This window comes from Phoca vitulina, unplaced genomic scaffold (assembly GCF_004348235.1).
Source record: "Phoca vitulina isolate PV1807 unplaced genomic scaffold, GSC_HSeal_1.0 scaffold13, whole genome shotgun sequence".
NCBI lineage: Eukaryota > Metazoa > Chordata > Mammalia > Carnivora > Phocidae > Phoca > Phoca vitulina.
In genome coordinates this window covers 9,299,837-9,314,663 of record NW_022589716.1, presented here as the reverse complement: position 1 = coordinate 9,314,663, position 14,827 = coordinate 9,299,837, and the positions used below count along the sequence as shown (strand labels likewise).

General features: G+C 39.5%; 1 protein-coding gene across 3 annotated transcripts in view; it reads left to right on the top strand.

Annotated features, from left to right (window-relative positions):
• The window catches only part of DCAF1 (DDB1 and CUL4 associated factor 1), a 72,763-nt gene that overhangs the window by 45,519 nt on the left and 12,417 nt on the right, over positions 1-14,827 (top strand). For all 3 annotated transcript variants that reach the window (XM_032411371.1, XM_032411370.1, XM_032411372.1), the window contains 5 exons: positions 2,486-2,719; positions 3,296-3,389; positions 4,163-4,267; positions 4,477-4,550; positions 5,084-5,185. In XM_032411371.1, the coding sequence (XP_032267262.1) occupies positions 2,486-2,719; positions 3,296-3,389; positions 4,163-4,267; positions 4,477-4,550; positions 5,084-5,185 (609 nt within the window). The remainder of the gene's footprint in view (positions 1-2,485; positions 2,720-3,295; positions 3,390-4,162; positions 4,268-4,476; positions 4,551-5,083; positions 5,186-14,827) is intronic.

Here is a 14,827-nt window from a genome sequence, read left to right as displayed (position 1 = left end):
GAGACAATAAATATAGAAGCAGATATATGATATGTTAGGTGTAAGTGCTGCCAAGGAAAAGAAGCAGGGTAAGAGGCAGGAAGTGGTGGTGGTGGTGTGATGGACTTGTGTATTTTATCTAGGATAATCAGTATCCCTGATTGGGTGATGTTTAAGGAGTGTTTTGATGGTAGTGTGGTGTCCTATAGATATCTGGGGGAAAAGTGTTTTAAGTGGAGGGAATGTCAAGGGAAAAGCCCTTACTTGGGAGGTGAGAGAGAGAGGAGGGGGAACAGGTCAGTGTTGGGGGGAGGGGGCAACACATATCATAGTAGCATCTTATAGGGTGTTGTTAGGACCTCTGACGTTTCCTGCGTGAGATGCAGACACTGGAGGGTGAGCAGAGGACACATGATTGGATGTAAAGGTCCTAAAGTGTGAGTCTGGTTTCTGTGAGAGAAGCAAGAGCAGGCTTTCCAGTTAGGAGGGTGTCATGCTAGCCCACATGTGAGGGCTGCAGTGTGGCTGGCCCCAGGTGGGCATGGCGCAGGTGATGAGAAGTGATAACAGCTGGGCCCTGGGATTCTGGACACATGCAGTTTGTTATTCTATTAGACATTCAAGTAGGGAATGGGCAGTTGAATATATGAAATGGGAGTTCAGGAGAGAGGTCTGGGATAGGAGATATAAGTAGAAGAGTTATCTGCATGCCGATAGTCTTGAGCCATGAACCTGGATGAAATCATTAAGGAGGCTAGAGAAGAGAACTGTGGGGACAGTCCTGGCATGTGCCAATATTTCAGATTTGCCACGTGAGGAGGGACTTGGGAGGGAGACCAAGAAGAATGGCCAATAAAGCAGCAGGAGACCTTAGGAAAAAGATGTGCCACAGAAGGCAAGGGAAGATCTTTTTGAGGAATACTTGATCAGCTGAGTCAGAAACTATTGATGGGTATATAAGATGAGAATTGAGAGGTACTTTTGATTGAACAATGTGGAGCTTATTGTTAACCACATGAGGAGCTAGTTCTATGCACCAGGGTGACAGTCTGATTGGAGTAGGTTCATGAGAGAACAGGGAAGTGGAGACACTGAGTAGACACAAATTTTCTGAAGTGTTTTTGCTGAAAAACAAAGCAGAGAATTGGGGTGTAGTAGCTGGAAGGGGGGTGTGGGAAATATGGGGTTGTGAAGGGAGGGTTTCTCTCAAACTGTTCATTTGAAAATGTTAAAATACATAAAAAAGTTGAAAGAGTAGTACATATACCTACCACCTAGATTCAACAGTGTAATGTTTTGCCATTTTCTTTCTGTCTAAATATGTATGTATGTATTTCTGAATCATTTAAAAGTAACAGATATCATGACATTTTATCTCTGAGTCTTACAGCATGCATATTCTAGCAATAAGGACATTTTACTACATAATCGCACTCTTAAATATAAGAAAACTTAGAGTAATTCCCAAATATCATCTGATATCCATTCCATATTCAGTTTTCCCCATTGTTCCTGTGTGTTTGGTTTCAAATGCTTTTTGTTTTTTTTGAACCAGGATCCAGCCAAGATTCACATATTGCATTTGGTTGTATGTCTCACTAATGTTTTAAAGCCAAGAACCATTTCTCCAGTTTTCATGACATTGACTTTTGAAGAGACCAGGCTAGTTGTCTTGTCCCATGATCTCGATTTGTTTGTTTTCTTGTGGTGTCTCCTTATTTGTTCCTATATTAAAGGAGGATTTTTTTTTTTTTTTTAAAGATTGGAGATATTACAGCATATGTGTAAGCTGATGGGAAAGATCTGGTCTCTGCATGGGTTGTACATTGTAGACTTTGGAACTTTTAGTATTGTAGGGCTAAAATATTGGGAGATTTTAAGGAGAAAGGGGAATTTCATTGATGCCTTTCTCCAAAAAGTGGCCCTTTATTAGTATTCCATGGGTAATCATTGGTCAATCCATATGAATTTCTCCATTTCAATTGTAGAAACATTTTCTGTTTCTTGAAAGGGGTAGGGGTAGAAGAGGGTTTTCTTATCTTTATTGCGATTTTTTTTTTCATTTTCTTTTTTTTTTTTTTTTTAAGATTTTATTTATTTATTTGACAGAGACACAGCGAGAGGGGGAACACAAGCAGGGGGAGTGGGAGAGGGAGAAGCAGGCTTTCCGCAGAGCAGGGAGCCTGATTCGGGGCTCGATCCCAGGACCCTGGGATCATGACCTGAGCCGAAGGCAGACGCTTAATGACTGAGCCACCCGGGCGCCCCTCTTTTTTCATTTTCTTGTGGGAAAGAGACTTTTCAAACCTTGAATGGGAACCACAGCACTTAAACTTTGCTTGGATTGGTGTAGTCTTCCTACTTTTCAGGTATTCTACAATATTAGGGCTTTCATGATTTTGGTGGGATTTGGAAAGCATGGAGAGATATTTTACACAGCTTCTCTTTGAATTGTCAACGGATGGATTGGTCTGATTTTTCTCTTCCCACCCCTTCTTCTCTAAAGATTTATGATATTCAGACTGGCAACAAGCTGTTGACTCTGTTTAACCCAGATCTTGCCAACAACTACAAGAGGAACTGTGCCACCTTTAATCCTACAGATGATCTTGTCTTAAATGATGGCGTCCTCTGGGATGTCCGCTCTGCACAGGCCATCCACAAGTTTGACAAGTTCAACATGAACATCAGTGGCGTTTTCCATCCAAATGGACTGGAGGTCATCATTAATACTGAGATTGTATCCTTTACACCTGTGTCTTACTTTCCATTTGTTAGCTGGTTTGTGATGCAGAAATAATCTTTCTACCAACATCCTATTAAAGTATCCACACAGGTAATAATTTGGTGCCTCTCCTTTGAAGTGTTAATCTCCAGTGGTTGATAATTACCAATGACTTTGACTAGCACGTTTTTCTTTGTATTGAGAAGAGTGACCAGATTCCTGCCTTGTGCTTCTTCATATATTAAATAACTGGCTTTTATGTCTTCAGAAGGATTTTACTTTTGCACTACAGAAATCAATTGCTAGACATAAGAGTAAAATGAAGTGTTACTATTGAGAGGATGGGAATTCATGTCGCTTTCATGTATATGAGGATATCATAGGAGATTTTCAGGGACATTATTCTGTAATATACATTCTACATGCTTTTGTTCTACTCTGAAAGCATTTTTATTTTACCTTTAAAAAAGCTTACCTTTAAAGCATTCATATCTCACAGGAGGGGAAAAAAGTGATATTTCAGAATTTCCCCAATGAGGTTGCATAAGAAATTTTGTATAAAATAGGTTTCCTTGACCGCCCTCTTCCTAGTGGGATCTTCGCACTTTCCATCTTTTACACACAGTTCCTGCTCTGGATCAGTGTCGTGTGGTGTTTAACCACACGGGGACAGTGATGTATGGAGGTAATAAACTTTTTGCTTTTCTTTTTTTTTTTTTTTTTTAAGATTTTATTTATTTGACAGAGAGAGACACAGCGAGAGAGGGAACACAGCAGGGGGAGTGGGGAAGGGAGAAGCAGGCTTCCTGCGGAGCAGGGAGCCCAATGTGGGGCTCGATCCCAGGACCCTGGGATCATGACCTGAGCCGAAGGCAGACGCTTAACGACTGAGCCACCCAGGCACCCCACTTTTTACTTTTCTACATTATTTTTCTCCCTTCTCTTTCCTCTCATTAATTTGATACTTTTTGTTTGGAAACGTCTTTCAAATGTGAATTGGAAAGCGTTTGAAGGTTGTAATATAAAAGATAAAATGATAGCACAAATGGTGACAAAGTTTGTTGATGAAAATAATGTTGATTTAGGATGAAAGGCCACTGGCTTTGAAGATAACAAGTAAATCTTGCATAGAAAGAAATTTCATGCATTAATTTCCCATCTGTATCATCATCCTCTCAGTCTCATTATGAACTTGAAGAATCTTTGCGTTTGTGGTCTTGTGATGTTGTAAGCCTTTAGCTGTAATACTTGTTGAGAGCTAGATGAGAGGTTGAGGATACTGTTTGGGGTAGGCAAGGAGGATGCATTGAGAGGAACTAACTAGATAGAGTGAATTTACTACAAGGAAACTGAAGTCTTGACTGTCCATTAATATTTCTGCACTTGTGAATAAGGGATGTTTCTGATTTCTAATAGTGTTTTGCTCCTTGGCTCCCTTTCCCCCTTCCTCCCAATTAGCTATGCTGCAGGCAGATGATGAAGATGACTTAATGGAAGAGAGGATGAAAAGCCCATTTGGATCATCCTTCCGGACATTTAATGCAACTGACTACAAACCTATAGGTAAGCATGAAGGAGCCGACATTGTTCATTTTGTCATGTTTTGGTTTTCCTTACTTAAGATCAAGTCTTTTCTGTAATTTTTCACTGAAAGGCCAAGAAGTTATGGAAATAGTTACGAAAAATCACCTTGAAATTCTTTTAGAGGAAAAGCTGGTTTTAAGGTCATAACAATAGTCCAGTCCTGAATCTTGTCACGTTCTGTTTTCCAGCAACCATTGATGTGAAACGGAACATCTTTGACCTGTGTACAGACACCAAAGACTGCTATCTTGCTGTCATTGAGGTAAAGGGAACCAGCAGAAACCCTGCTGTTTTGTTCTGATCTTTATGATCATTTTCAAGTTATACTACAGGCATTTTTAAGGTGATCTAAGATATGTTTTAAAGTTGATGCATTTCCGAAGGTGGTTATTGATAACCTACTCATTTGATGGGGAGATATATATGGTTAGAGAAATAATAAGAAAATCCCGATATAAAACAACATGGACAATCTGTCCCATCTAATATCTTGGATTCACTGTCACCCCTTTCTTAGAGGAGCCTGTATCTCTTGCCAGAGCAAGACAGTTCATTCCAAGGATGGTGGTCTCTCTTTTGCCTATATCCCTTGCTCTGGGATCAGCCTTCTCATCCTGCTTTTTTTCCCTTTCTGTGTCCCAGGCATAACATTTTCAGAGTTAGTTCAAGAATTTTGGGTATCAGAAGCTTTGATAGTTGTAGGGTCAAAGTGCATGGGTGCCAGTCATAACTGAGATGTAGATGTGCGCCTTCTGAAAACTAACTGCTCTTTGTGGACTTGGTATTCTCTTTCAGAACCAAGGCAGCATGGATGCTCTGAATATGGACACAGTGTGCAGGCTGTATGAAGTGGGCAGGCAACGTTTGGCAGAGGATGAGGATGAAGAGGAGGACCAGGTCAGTGGTCTTTGAGATTTCTTGTTGCTGAACAATGCTTTATAAAACAGTATGTTATGCTCTGCTGCTTTTTGCTATAAAGATTTTTTAATAACAGCCTTTGCTACCTGTTGGCATAGAAGCAGGCATATCATCCATAAAATTACTAAAATAACTAAAACTCAGAAGAAAGCAGATTTTTGTTATTATAAACTTTAACTCCAGTACCTGATGGTCCTGTGAGTTCCATTTGTAGATTCATTTGGATGTTAGCAATCTCAGAAATTGTTTTGGAGGTTTTCTTGAACTCACTTTTGGGACCAGTGCCCTGTGTGGCTTCAGAAAGAGCAGCCCCCATATTCTCAGTGTCAGTACAAAACAGAAAAGTCAGTCTACTGAGATGGGTCTTAGAAATGGCTTAAGCTTTATAAAGGTCTGGTTTGCATTTTCTCAATTTTATGGCATAGTCTCTTTTCACAGTAATGGATTGGAGCTTATAAGTAAAGAAGATTTTGACGCTTTTGGAAATTAAACATTTATTAAATGTGGGTAGATAGTATGTCTCACAGAATCTTAGTTTTTTTTCGTAGGGAATTTTAAGTTATGGTCATAGTCTAGGTGCTTGCCTATGTGGTGTGTCACTGTCCATTCTGAAGTGTTTCTTAAACTTCTGATTTTCAGCAGATCTTTCCTGTCAACTGGGCTCACACCACATTCTCTATGCATAAAGCTCCTATAAACATCCATGTATAGGCTTTTCTGTGGACATAAATTTCAACTCCTTTGGGTAAATACTAAGGAGTGCTGTTGCTAGATTGTATGGGAAGAGTTATATTTAATTTCATAAGAAAATGACAAACTGCCAAAGAGGCTATATACCATTTTGCATTTTCACGAGAATTCTTGTTGTTTCATATCCTTACCAGCATTTGGTGTTGTCAGTGTTTTGGATTTTGGACATTCTAATAGGTATGTAGTAGTATATATATGTCAGTATTTAAATTAAAAAATTAATAGACATTCTTTTAGTTGAACAACTGCTACACATAATCAAAATGTGTCGTTTGATTTTTTGGAGTAGAAAGGAACTAAGGTCTTGGAGTTTTATGAGCCTGCTACAGATATTTTCTGAAAATGATTTAACTGAGTCTGTTGACACCCTTCCTGATGGCTGGTACCAGACCAAAAGGAAGGAGACTTTCTCCACAGTCCCTCTGGGCTCCTCCCCCACTTCAGGAAGCTTCTTTCTAAGTGGAAGGCTCTCATTGTTATTTTAATTTGCATCTCCCTGTTGACATACCTTGTGGAGCATCTTTCTACATGCTTATTTGCCATTTATAGATCTTCTTTGGTGAGGTGTCAAAGTCATTGGCTTATTTCTAAGTTGGGTTGCTTGTGTTTTTATTGAGTTTTAAGAGTTCTTTGAATATTTTGGCTAATAGTCCTTTATCTGATATGTTATTTGCAAATATTTCCTCTTAGTTTGTGGCTTATCTTTTCATTCTCTTGACAGCATCTTTCACAGAGCAGAAGCTTTTGTCTTCATGAAGTCCAGCTTATCAATTATTTCTTTCATGAATTGTGCCTTTGTGGTTGCATCTAAAAAGTTTTCAAACTCCAGGTTATCCAGATTTTCTCCTCTTATTTTTTAGGAGTTTTATAGTTTTGCATTTCACACTTAGGTCTGTGATTCTTTTTGAGTTAATTTTTGTGAAGGGTGTAAGGTCTGTGTCTAGGTTTATTGATTCATTTTTTTTTTGCTTGTAGATGTCCAATTTAAATACCATTTGTTGAAGACTTTTTTCCCATTGTATTGCCTCTGCTCCTTTGTCAAGGATCAATTGACTATTTTGGGGGGGGGGGGGGCAGAAGGAGAGGGAGGGAGAGAATCTTAAGCAGGCTCCATGTCCCACGTGGAGCCGGACACAGGGCTCTATCTCACGACTCTGAGATGATGATTTGAGCTGAAATCAAGAGTTGGAGGCTTAACTGACTGAGCCACCCAGGCGCCCTCAATTGACTGTTTTTATGTGGATCTATTTCTAGGCTCTCTGCTGTTCTATTGATCTGTCTGTATTCTTCAGTACCTCACTGGCTTGGTTACTGTCACTTTATAGTAAGCTTTGAAGTTGTGTAGTGCCAGTCCTCCAACTTTGTTCTCCTTCAGTATTGTGTTGACCATTCTGGGTTGTTTGCTTCTCCATATAAACTTTTGGATCGGTTTGTTGATATCCACAACATAACTTGCTGGGATTTTGAATGGGAGTGCACTGAATTTATTTATAGATCAGGTTAGGAAGATCTGACATCTTGACAATATTGAGTCTTCCTATCCATGAACATGGACTCTCTTCATTTATTTCTTTGGTTTCTTTCATCGGAGTAATGTAGTGTTCCTCCTACAGATCTTATACATATTTTGTTAGGTTTATACCTAAGTATTTAATTTTGAGAGGTGGGGCTAATGTAAATGATACTGTGTTTTTAATTTTAGTTTCCACTTGTTCATTGCTGATGTGCAGGAAAGCTGTTATATAGGAAAGATTGTGAATTAACTTTGTGTCCTGCAGCACTGCTATAATTGCTTAATCCGGTTTTCATTATCAGTTCTTCAGGATTTTCTGCGTAGACAATCATATCGTCTGCAAATATAGACAGTTTTATTTCTTCCTTCCCAGTCTGTACCCTTTTTTTTTTTTTTTTCCTGTTCTTGTCTTACTGTATTAGCTAGGACTTCCAGTATGATGTTGAAAAGCAGTGATCTTGATTCTGATCTTAGCAGGAAAGTTTTGAGTTTCTCACCATTAAGTATGTTGTTAGCTGTAGTTTCTTTATAGATAGATGTTCTTTATCTAGTTGAAGAAGTTCCCCTCCATTCCTATTTTACTCCGAGTTTTTAGTTATGGGTGTTGGATTTTGTTAGTCTTTTTCTGAATCTGTTGATGTGATCTTTTTTCTTTAGCCTGTTGAAGTAATGAATTACATTAATTGATTCTAAAATGTGAACCAACCTTGCATAGCTGTAATACATCCTATTTGGTTGTGGTGTGTAAGTCTTTGTATACAGTGTGCAGTATGATTTGCTAATATTTTGTTGAGGATTTTTACATCTGTGTTCATGAGAGATGTGGACTATAGTTTTCATTTCTTGTGCAGTAGTCCCCCTTCCCTCCCCCCCCTCCCAGCCCCCCATCTGTAGTTTCGCTTTCTGTGGTTTCACTTTCCGTGGTTTCAGTTAACTGCAGTCAACCCCAGTCTGGGAACAGATGGTCCTCTTTCTGATGTATGGTCAGAAGGTCAGTAGTAGCCTATATCACAGTGCCTCATTCTCCTCACTGCATCTTACCATGTAGGCATTTTATCTTCTCACATCATCACAAGAAGGGTGAGTACAATACAATCAGATTTTGAAAGAGAGACCATATTCACATAAGTTATTTTAATCTCTCACTGTGCCTAATTTATAAACTAAACTTTATCGTAGGCATGCATGTATAGCAAAAGGATTTGGTACTATCCTCAGTTTCAGGCATCCACTGGGGGTGGGGTGTCTTGGAACATATCCCTGTTGGATAAGGAGGGGGGTACTACTGTAATGTTTTGGAATTGGTATTAGAATAATGCTGGACTCATATGATGAATCAGGAAGTATTTTATCTGCTTCTGTCTTCTAGAAGAGATTTTAGAGAATTGATATGTTTTTTTTATGTTTAGTAGAATTCATCAGTGAATCCATATGGGCCTGGTGCTTTCTGTTTTGGAAGGTTATTAATTATTGATTAAGTTTCTTTAATAGCTAAAGGCCTATTCAGATCGTCTATTCTGTGTATTTTGGCGAATGGTGTCTGTCTTTCAAGGAGTTGGTCTTTTTCATCTAGGTTATGAAATTTGTGGGCATACAGTTGTTCATAGAATTCTTTTATCCTTTTAAAAATTTTTTTTAAAGATTTATTTATTTGAGAGAAGGGAGAGTGCTCATGTGTGAGCAGGGGGAAAGGCAGTGGGGTGTGGAGACCGATCTGGGGCTTGGTTCCACGACCCTGAGATCATGACCTGAGCCGAGGCCAAGCTGAGCGCAACTGACTGAACCACCAGGTGCCCCAGAATTCTTTTATCTTTTTAATGTCCATGGGATCTATAGTGATGTGTCCCCTCTTTCATTTCTGATATTAGTAATTTGTATCCTTTTTTTTTTTTTTTGCCTGGCTAGAGGCTTATCAATTTTATCAATCTTTTTTTTTTTTTTTTCTTTTTTTTTTTTTTTTTTATTTATTTATTTGAGAGAGAGAGAGAGAGCACATGAGAGGGGGGAGGGTCAGAGGGAGAAGCAGACTCCCTGCTGAGCAGGGAGCCCGATGCGGGACTCGATCCCGGGACTCCAGGATCATGACCTGAGCCGAAGGCAGTCGCCCAACCAACTGAGCCACCCAGGCGCCCTCAATCTTTTTTCTTTTAAGATTTTATTTATTTATTTGAGAGAGAGAAAGATAATGAGAGAGAGCTTGAGCAGGGGAGGGGCAGAGGGAGAGGGAGAAGCAGGATTCCCACTGAGCATGGAGCCTGACACAGGGCTCAATCCCAGCACCCCGGGATCATGACCTGAGCCAAAGGCAGACGCTTAACTGACTGAGCCACCCAGGTGCCCCTAATTTTATCAATCTTTTTAAAGAACCAGCTTTTGACTGCATGATTTTCTCTATTAATTTCCTGTTTTCAGTTTCATTGATCTCTGCTCTATTTCTGTTACTTCTTTTCTTCTGCTTGCTTTGGATTTGATTTGCTCTTCTATTTCTAGTTTTCTAAGGTAGAAGCTTAGCTAACTGAATTTAGGTCTTTATTCTTTTCTAATATGCATTCAATGCTATAAATTTCCCTCTATGCACTGCCTTCACTGCACCCCACAAATTTTATAAGTGTGTGTTCATTTTCATTTAGTTCAAAGTATTTTTTGAGATTCCTTTGACTCATGCTAGTCAGAAGTGTGTTGTTTAATCTCCAAGTATTTTGGGGTTTTCTAGCTATATTTCTGTTACTGATTTTTAGTTTAACGCCATTGTGGTCTGAGAACAAACATTATATGATTTCTTATTTTAAATTTGTTAAGGTGTGCTTTATGGCCCAGAATGTGTCTATCTTGGTGAATGTTTCATGTGACTTTGAGAAGAATGTGTATTGAGTTGTTGGACAAAGTAGTCTATAGATGTCCATTATACTCAGTTGTTTGATGGTTTGATCACTTCAACTATGTCGTTACTGATTTTCTGCCTGCTGTATCTTTCCCTTTCTTTCTTTCTTTCAAGATTTTATTTATTTATTTGAGAGAGAGAGAAAGAGAGCATGAGCTGGGGGAGGAGCAGAGGGAGAGGGACAAGCAGACTCTGTGCTAAGCTTGGAGCCCGATGTGGGGCTCAGTTCCAGGACCCCGAGATCATGACCTGAGCTGAAATCAAGAGTCGGATGCTTAAGCGACTGAGCCACTTAGGTGCCCCCTGTATCTTTTCATTTCTGATAGAGGGGTATTGAAGTCTCCAATTAAAATAAGTGGATTCATCTGTTCTGTCAGTTTTTGCCTCCTGTATTTTGATGCTCTGTTGTTAGGCACATGTATGATAAGGATTGTTATGTTTCCTTGCAAAATTGACCCCTTTATCATCATATAATGCCCTTCTTTATTCCTGATAGCTTTCCTTGGTCTGAAGTGTTCTTTGTCTGAAAGTAATATAGTTATCCTGGCTTTCTTTAATTCATGTTAGCATGGTATATCTTTCTCCATGCATTCATTCATTCATTCATTCATTTTAAAGATTTTACTTATTTATTTGACACAGAGAGAGTGAGCACAAGTAGGGGGGCAGCAGGCAGAGGGAGAGGGAAAAGCAGGCTCCCCACTGATGCAGGGCTTGATCCCAGGACCCTGGGATCCTGACCTGAGCTAAAGGCAGATGCTTAATGACTGAGCCACCCAGGCGCCCCTCCATGCATTTATTTTTAATCTGTATGTGTCTTTATATTTAAAGTGGGTTTCCAGTGGACAACATGTGGCTGGGCCTTGTTTATTGATCCATATTGATAATGTCTTTTAATTGATGTATTTGGAGTATTGACATTCTAAGTGATTATTGGTATAGTTGGCTTCATTTCTGTACTTGTTACTGATTTTTGATTCCCTTGTTTTTTGTTCCTGTTTTTGTCTGCTACTCTTTATATGCTTTTTGTGGTTTTAATTGAGCATTTTTCTAGGATTCTGCTGTCTTCTTTGTTAGCATATTAGTTATACTTTTTTTAGTGGTTGTCCTAGAGTTTGCTATATATATACCTTTACAAGTAATCCAAGTCCATTATCAAATGACACTCTACCTCTTTACAGGTAGTACAAATACCTTATGATAGAATAATCCTAATTCTTCTCTCCTTTCCCTTGTTTTATTGCTGTCTTTCATTTTACTTATGTATAAGCGTACATAAGCACATGTACATATATACATAATCATATATAATCACACATTATTGGTGTTATTTTGGATAAACTGTTACTGTATAAAGATCCATTAAGAAAAATAGGGGCGCCTGGGTGGCCCCGTTGGTTAAGCATCTGCCTTCTGCTCAGGTTGTGATCTCAGGGTCGTGGGATTTGAGCCCTGAGTCAGGCTCCCTGCTCAGCAGAGAGTCTGCTTCTCCCTCCCCTTTGCCCCACCCTCCTGCTCGTGCTTACACGCATGCTCGCTCTTTCTCTCAAAATAAATAAATAAATAAATAAAATCTTAAGTAAAAATAAAATGTTTATTCTACCTTTACTGGTTCCTTCTCCACTGCTCTTCTTTTATATAGATTGGAGTTTCTGACCTTGATCATTATCCTTCCCTCTGAAGAATTTCTTTTAACATTTCTTGCAAGATAGGTCTACTGGCAACAAATGCCCTCAATTTTTGTTTGTCTGAAGAAGACTTTATTTCTCCACTTTTGAAGGATACTTTCACAGGACAGGGTTGTGAAATTCTAGGTTGGTGGTTTTTGTCTCTCAACATTTTAAGTATTTCACTTCCCTCTCTCCTTGCTTGCATGGTTTCTGAGGAGATGTGTGGTACAATTTTTATCTTTTTTCCTCTTTAGGTAAGGTCTTTTCCCCCTCTGGCTTCTTTAAGGATTTTTTTTTTTAATCTTTGATTTTCTGTAGTTTGAAAATGATGTGCCTATGTGTAGGTTTTTTGGGGGGCATTTATCTTGCTCAGTGTTCTTAGAGCTTCCTGGATCTCTGGTGTGGTATCTAACATTAATTTTGACAACATTTTCAGTCATCATTGATTCAAATATTTCTTCTTTTTCTTTCTTACTTTTTTTTAAAGAGAGAGAGAGAGGTGGGAGGGGGAGATGGAGAAGGAGAGAGAATCTTAAGCAGGCTGCATGGCCCAGCGTGGAGCCCGACATGAGGCTCGATCCCACGACCCTGAGATCATGACCTAGCCAAAATCGAGAGTCAGACGCTTAACTGACTGAGCCACCCAGTTGCCCCCAAATATTTCTTCTTTTTTTCTCTTCCTTCTAGAATTCCTGTTATGTGTGTGTTATACGTTTTGAACTGATCGCAAAGTTCTTGGATATTTTGTTCTGTTTTTCAGTCTTTGTTCTCTCTGCTTTTCAGTTTTGGTGGTGTCTTTTGAGATATCCTTATGCTCTGAGATTCTTTTCTTAACTATGTACAGTCTACTAATAAAGCCCATCAAAGCCTTTCTTCATTTCTGTCACAGTGTTTTTAATTAATAGTATTTCTTTTTGGTTCTTTCTTCAAATTTCCATCTCTCTGCTCCCATTGCCTTTCTCTTCTTGCATGCTGTCCAGTTTATCCATTAGAGATCTCCCTTAGCATCTTGATCATGGTTGTTTTAAATTCCTGGTCTGATAACCCCTGCCATATCTAAGTCTGGTTCCAATGCTTGCTCTGTCTCTTCAAACTGTGTGTTTTTTCCCTTTTAGTAGGTCTTGTAATTTTTTTTTCAAAGATTTTATTTTTAAGCAGTCTCTGCACCCAACGTGTGTGTATGATGACTGGGGCTAAAACAACCCAGAGATCAAGAGTCGCGTGCTCCAATGACCGAGCCAGGCAGGTGCCCTATAATTTTTTTCTTGATAGCTAGATATGATGTGCTGGGTAAAAAGAACTGCTGTAAATTGGCCTTTAGTAATGTGGTGGCAAGGTGTGGGGGAAGGGAAGTGTTTTATAATCCTATAAGTAGGGCTCAGTGTTTCAGTGAGTCTATACCTCTCTACTATGAACTTCACACATGCTTCTGAGTTTTTTCCATCCCCTTTTGGAGGGACAGGGTGGCTAGAGTGGACTGGAGTTGGGTATTTCCCTTCCCCCAGGTCAGTTAGGCTCTGATAATGTCCCAGCAGGTTAGGCTCTGGTTAAATAGTTTCTCCTGAGGGCAGGCCTTGTTAAGAACAGAATGCTCTGATGTATTTCAAATTGGTACCCCCGCCCCGTGGGAAGCCCAAGGCGATTTTTCTCAGATACTCACTGTGAGAACCTGGTCAAGTTCCTGGACGTCAAACTCACTAAAGTGTGGGGGCCCTGATGACTTGGTCCCCCTGGAGTTTTTCTTAAGATTTATCCTCAGAATTGTGTCTAGCAATTTGTGAGTTATAGTGCAGGTTTCCCAACCTTGGCATTGGTTCCTATGGAGGTTTATCCTTTTGGGTTTATGCTCTGACAGCTTGCAATATTCTGCATTTTCTTGTTGGTGTCTCCAGTTTTGGGGGCAGTGATGCCCCTGTGACCCCATCTCTCTGTCAAATCTAAAAAGAGTTGTTGATTTTTCAGTTTGTTCAGTGTTTTGTTAAGGATGGTGACTTTCAGCTCACATGCCACACTGGAAACCAGAAGCAGTACCCTGGTTTTTTGAATGCCATTATTTATTAAAAAGGACAATTAGGCTCTGGAATTTAAACCATTTCACCCAATGCTACTAGGGATTCCCTAGTGTGGAAGGGGATTTCTGTTAATGCTTTCCAGCTGCATGGCTTAGAGGGTCCTCAGTGATCTCTCTGGTTTCATGGGTGAGAGGAGCCTGTATTGTTTAAAGCTCATGTGAGTTCTGAGATATGGGTAAAAGGGAGAAGTCTTCAGAAGGATACTTGAGATTTTTTTTTTTTTAAATAGGCTTCACGCCTAGCATGGAGTCCAGTGTGGGACCTGAACTCACAACCCTGAGTTCAAGACCTGAGCTGAGATCAAGATCGGACACTTAACTGAATGAGCCACCCAGGCACCCTTTGAGATCTTTGATTTGTTTGTGACATGGATCTTCATATTTTCTTGAGTGCTGTACTATTTAACTTGTACATGTTGGTAGTGTTTCTTGGTAGCAGAGCTTGTAAGTGGTATTAGATCCTCCAAACGTCATGTGGTTGCCTTGGTTTGGTTTCTTAATAGTGTCTGTTGTCTGTTCTTTTATTCTTGTGGCCTCTTGTTACCTTAGTACCCCCACTCCCTTAATGCACACTCTTTTCCATTATAGCTGTCATGAAGCACGATGTAGTTTATCCTTGAATAGATCTAGAAGATGATGTTGTTGAGCTATTTGTCAGTATATTACAGTGGTACAGACCATCTCGTCCTCTGTGGCTTCATTTATCACTACCCTTGTCACTTGTAGATCATTACCA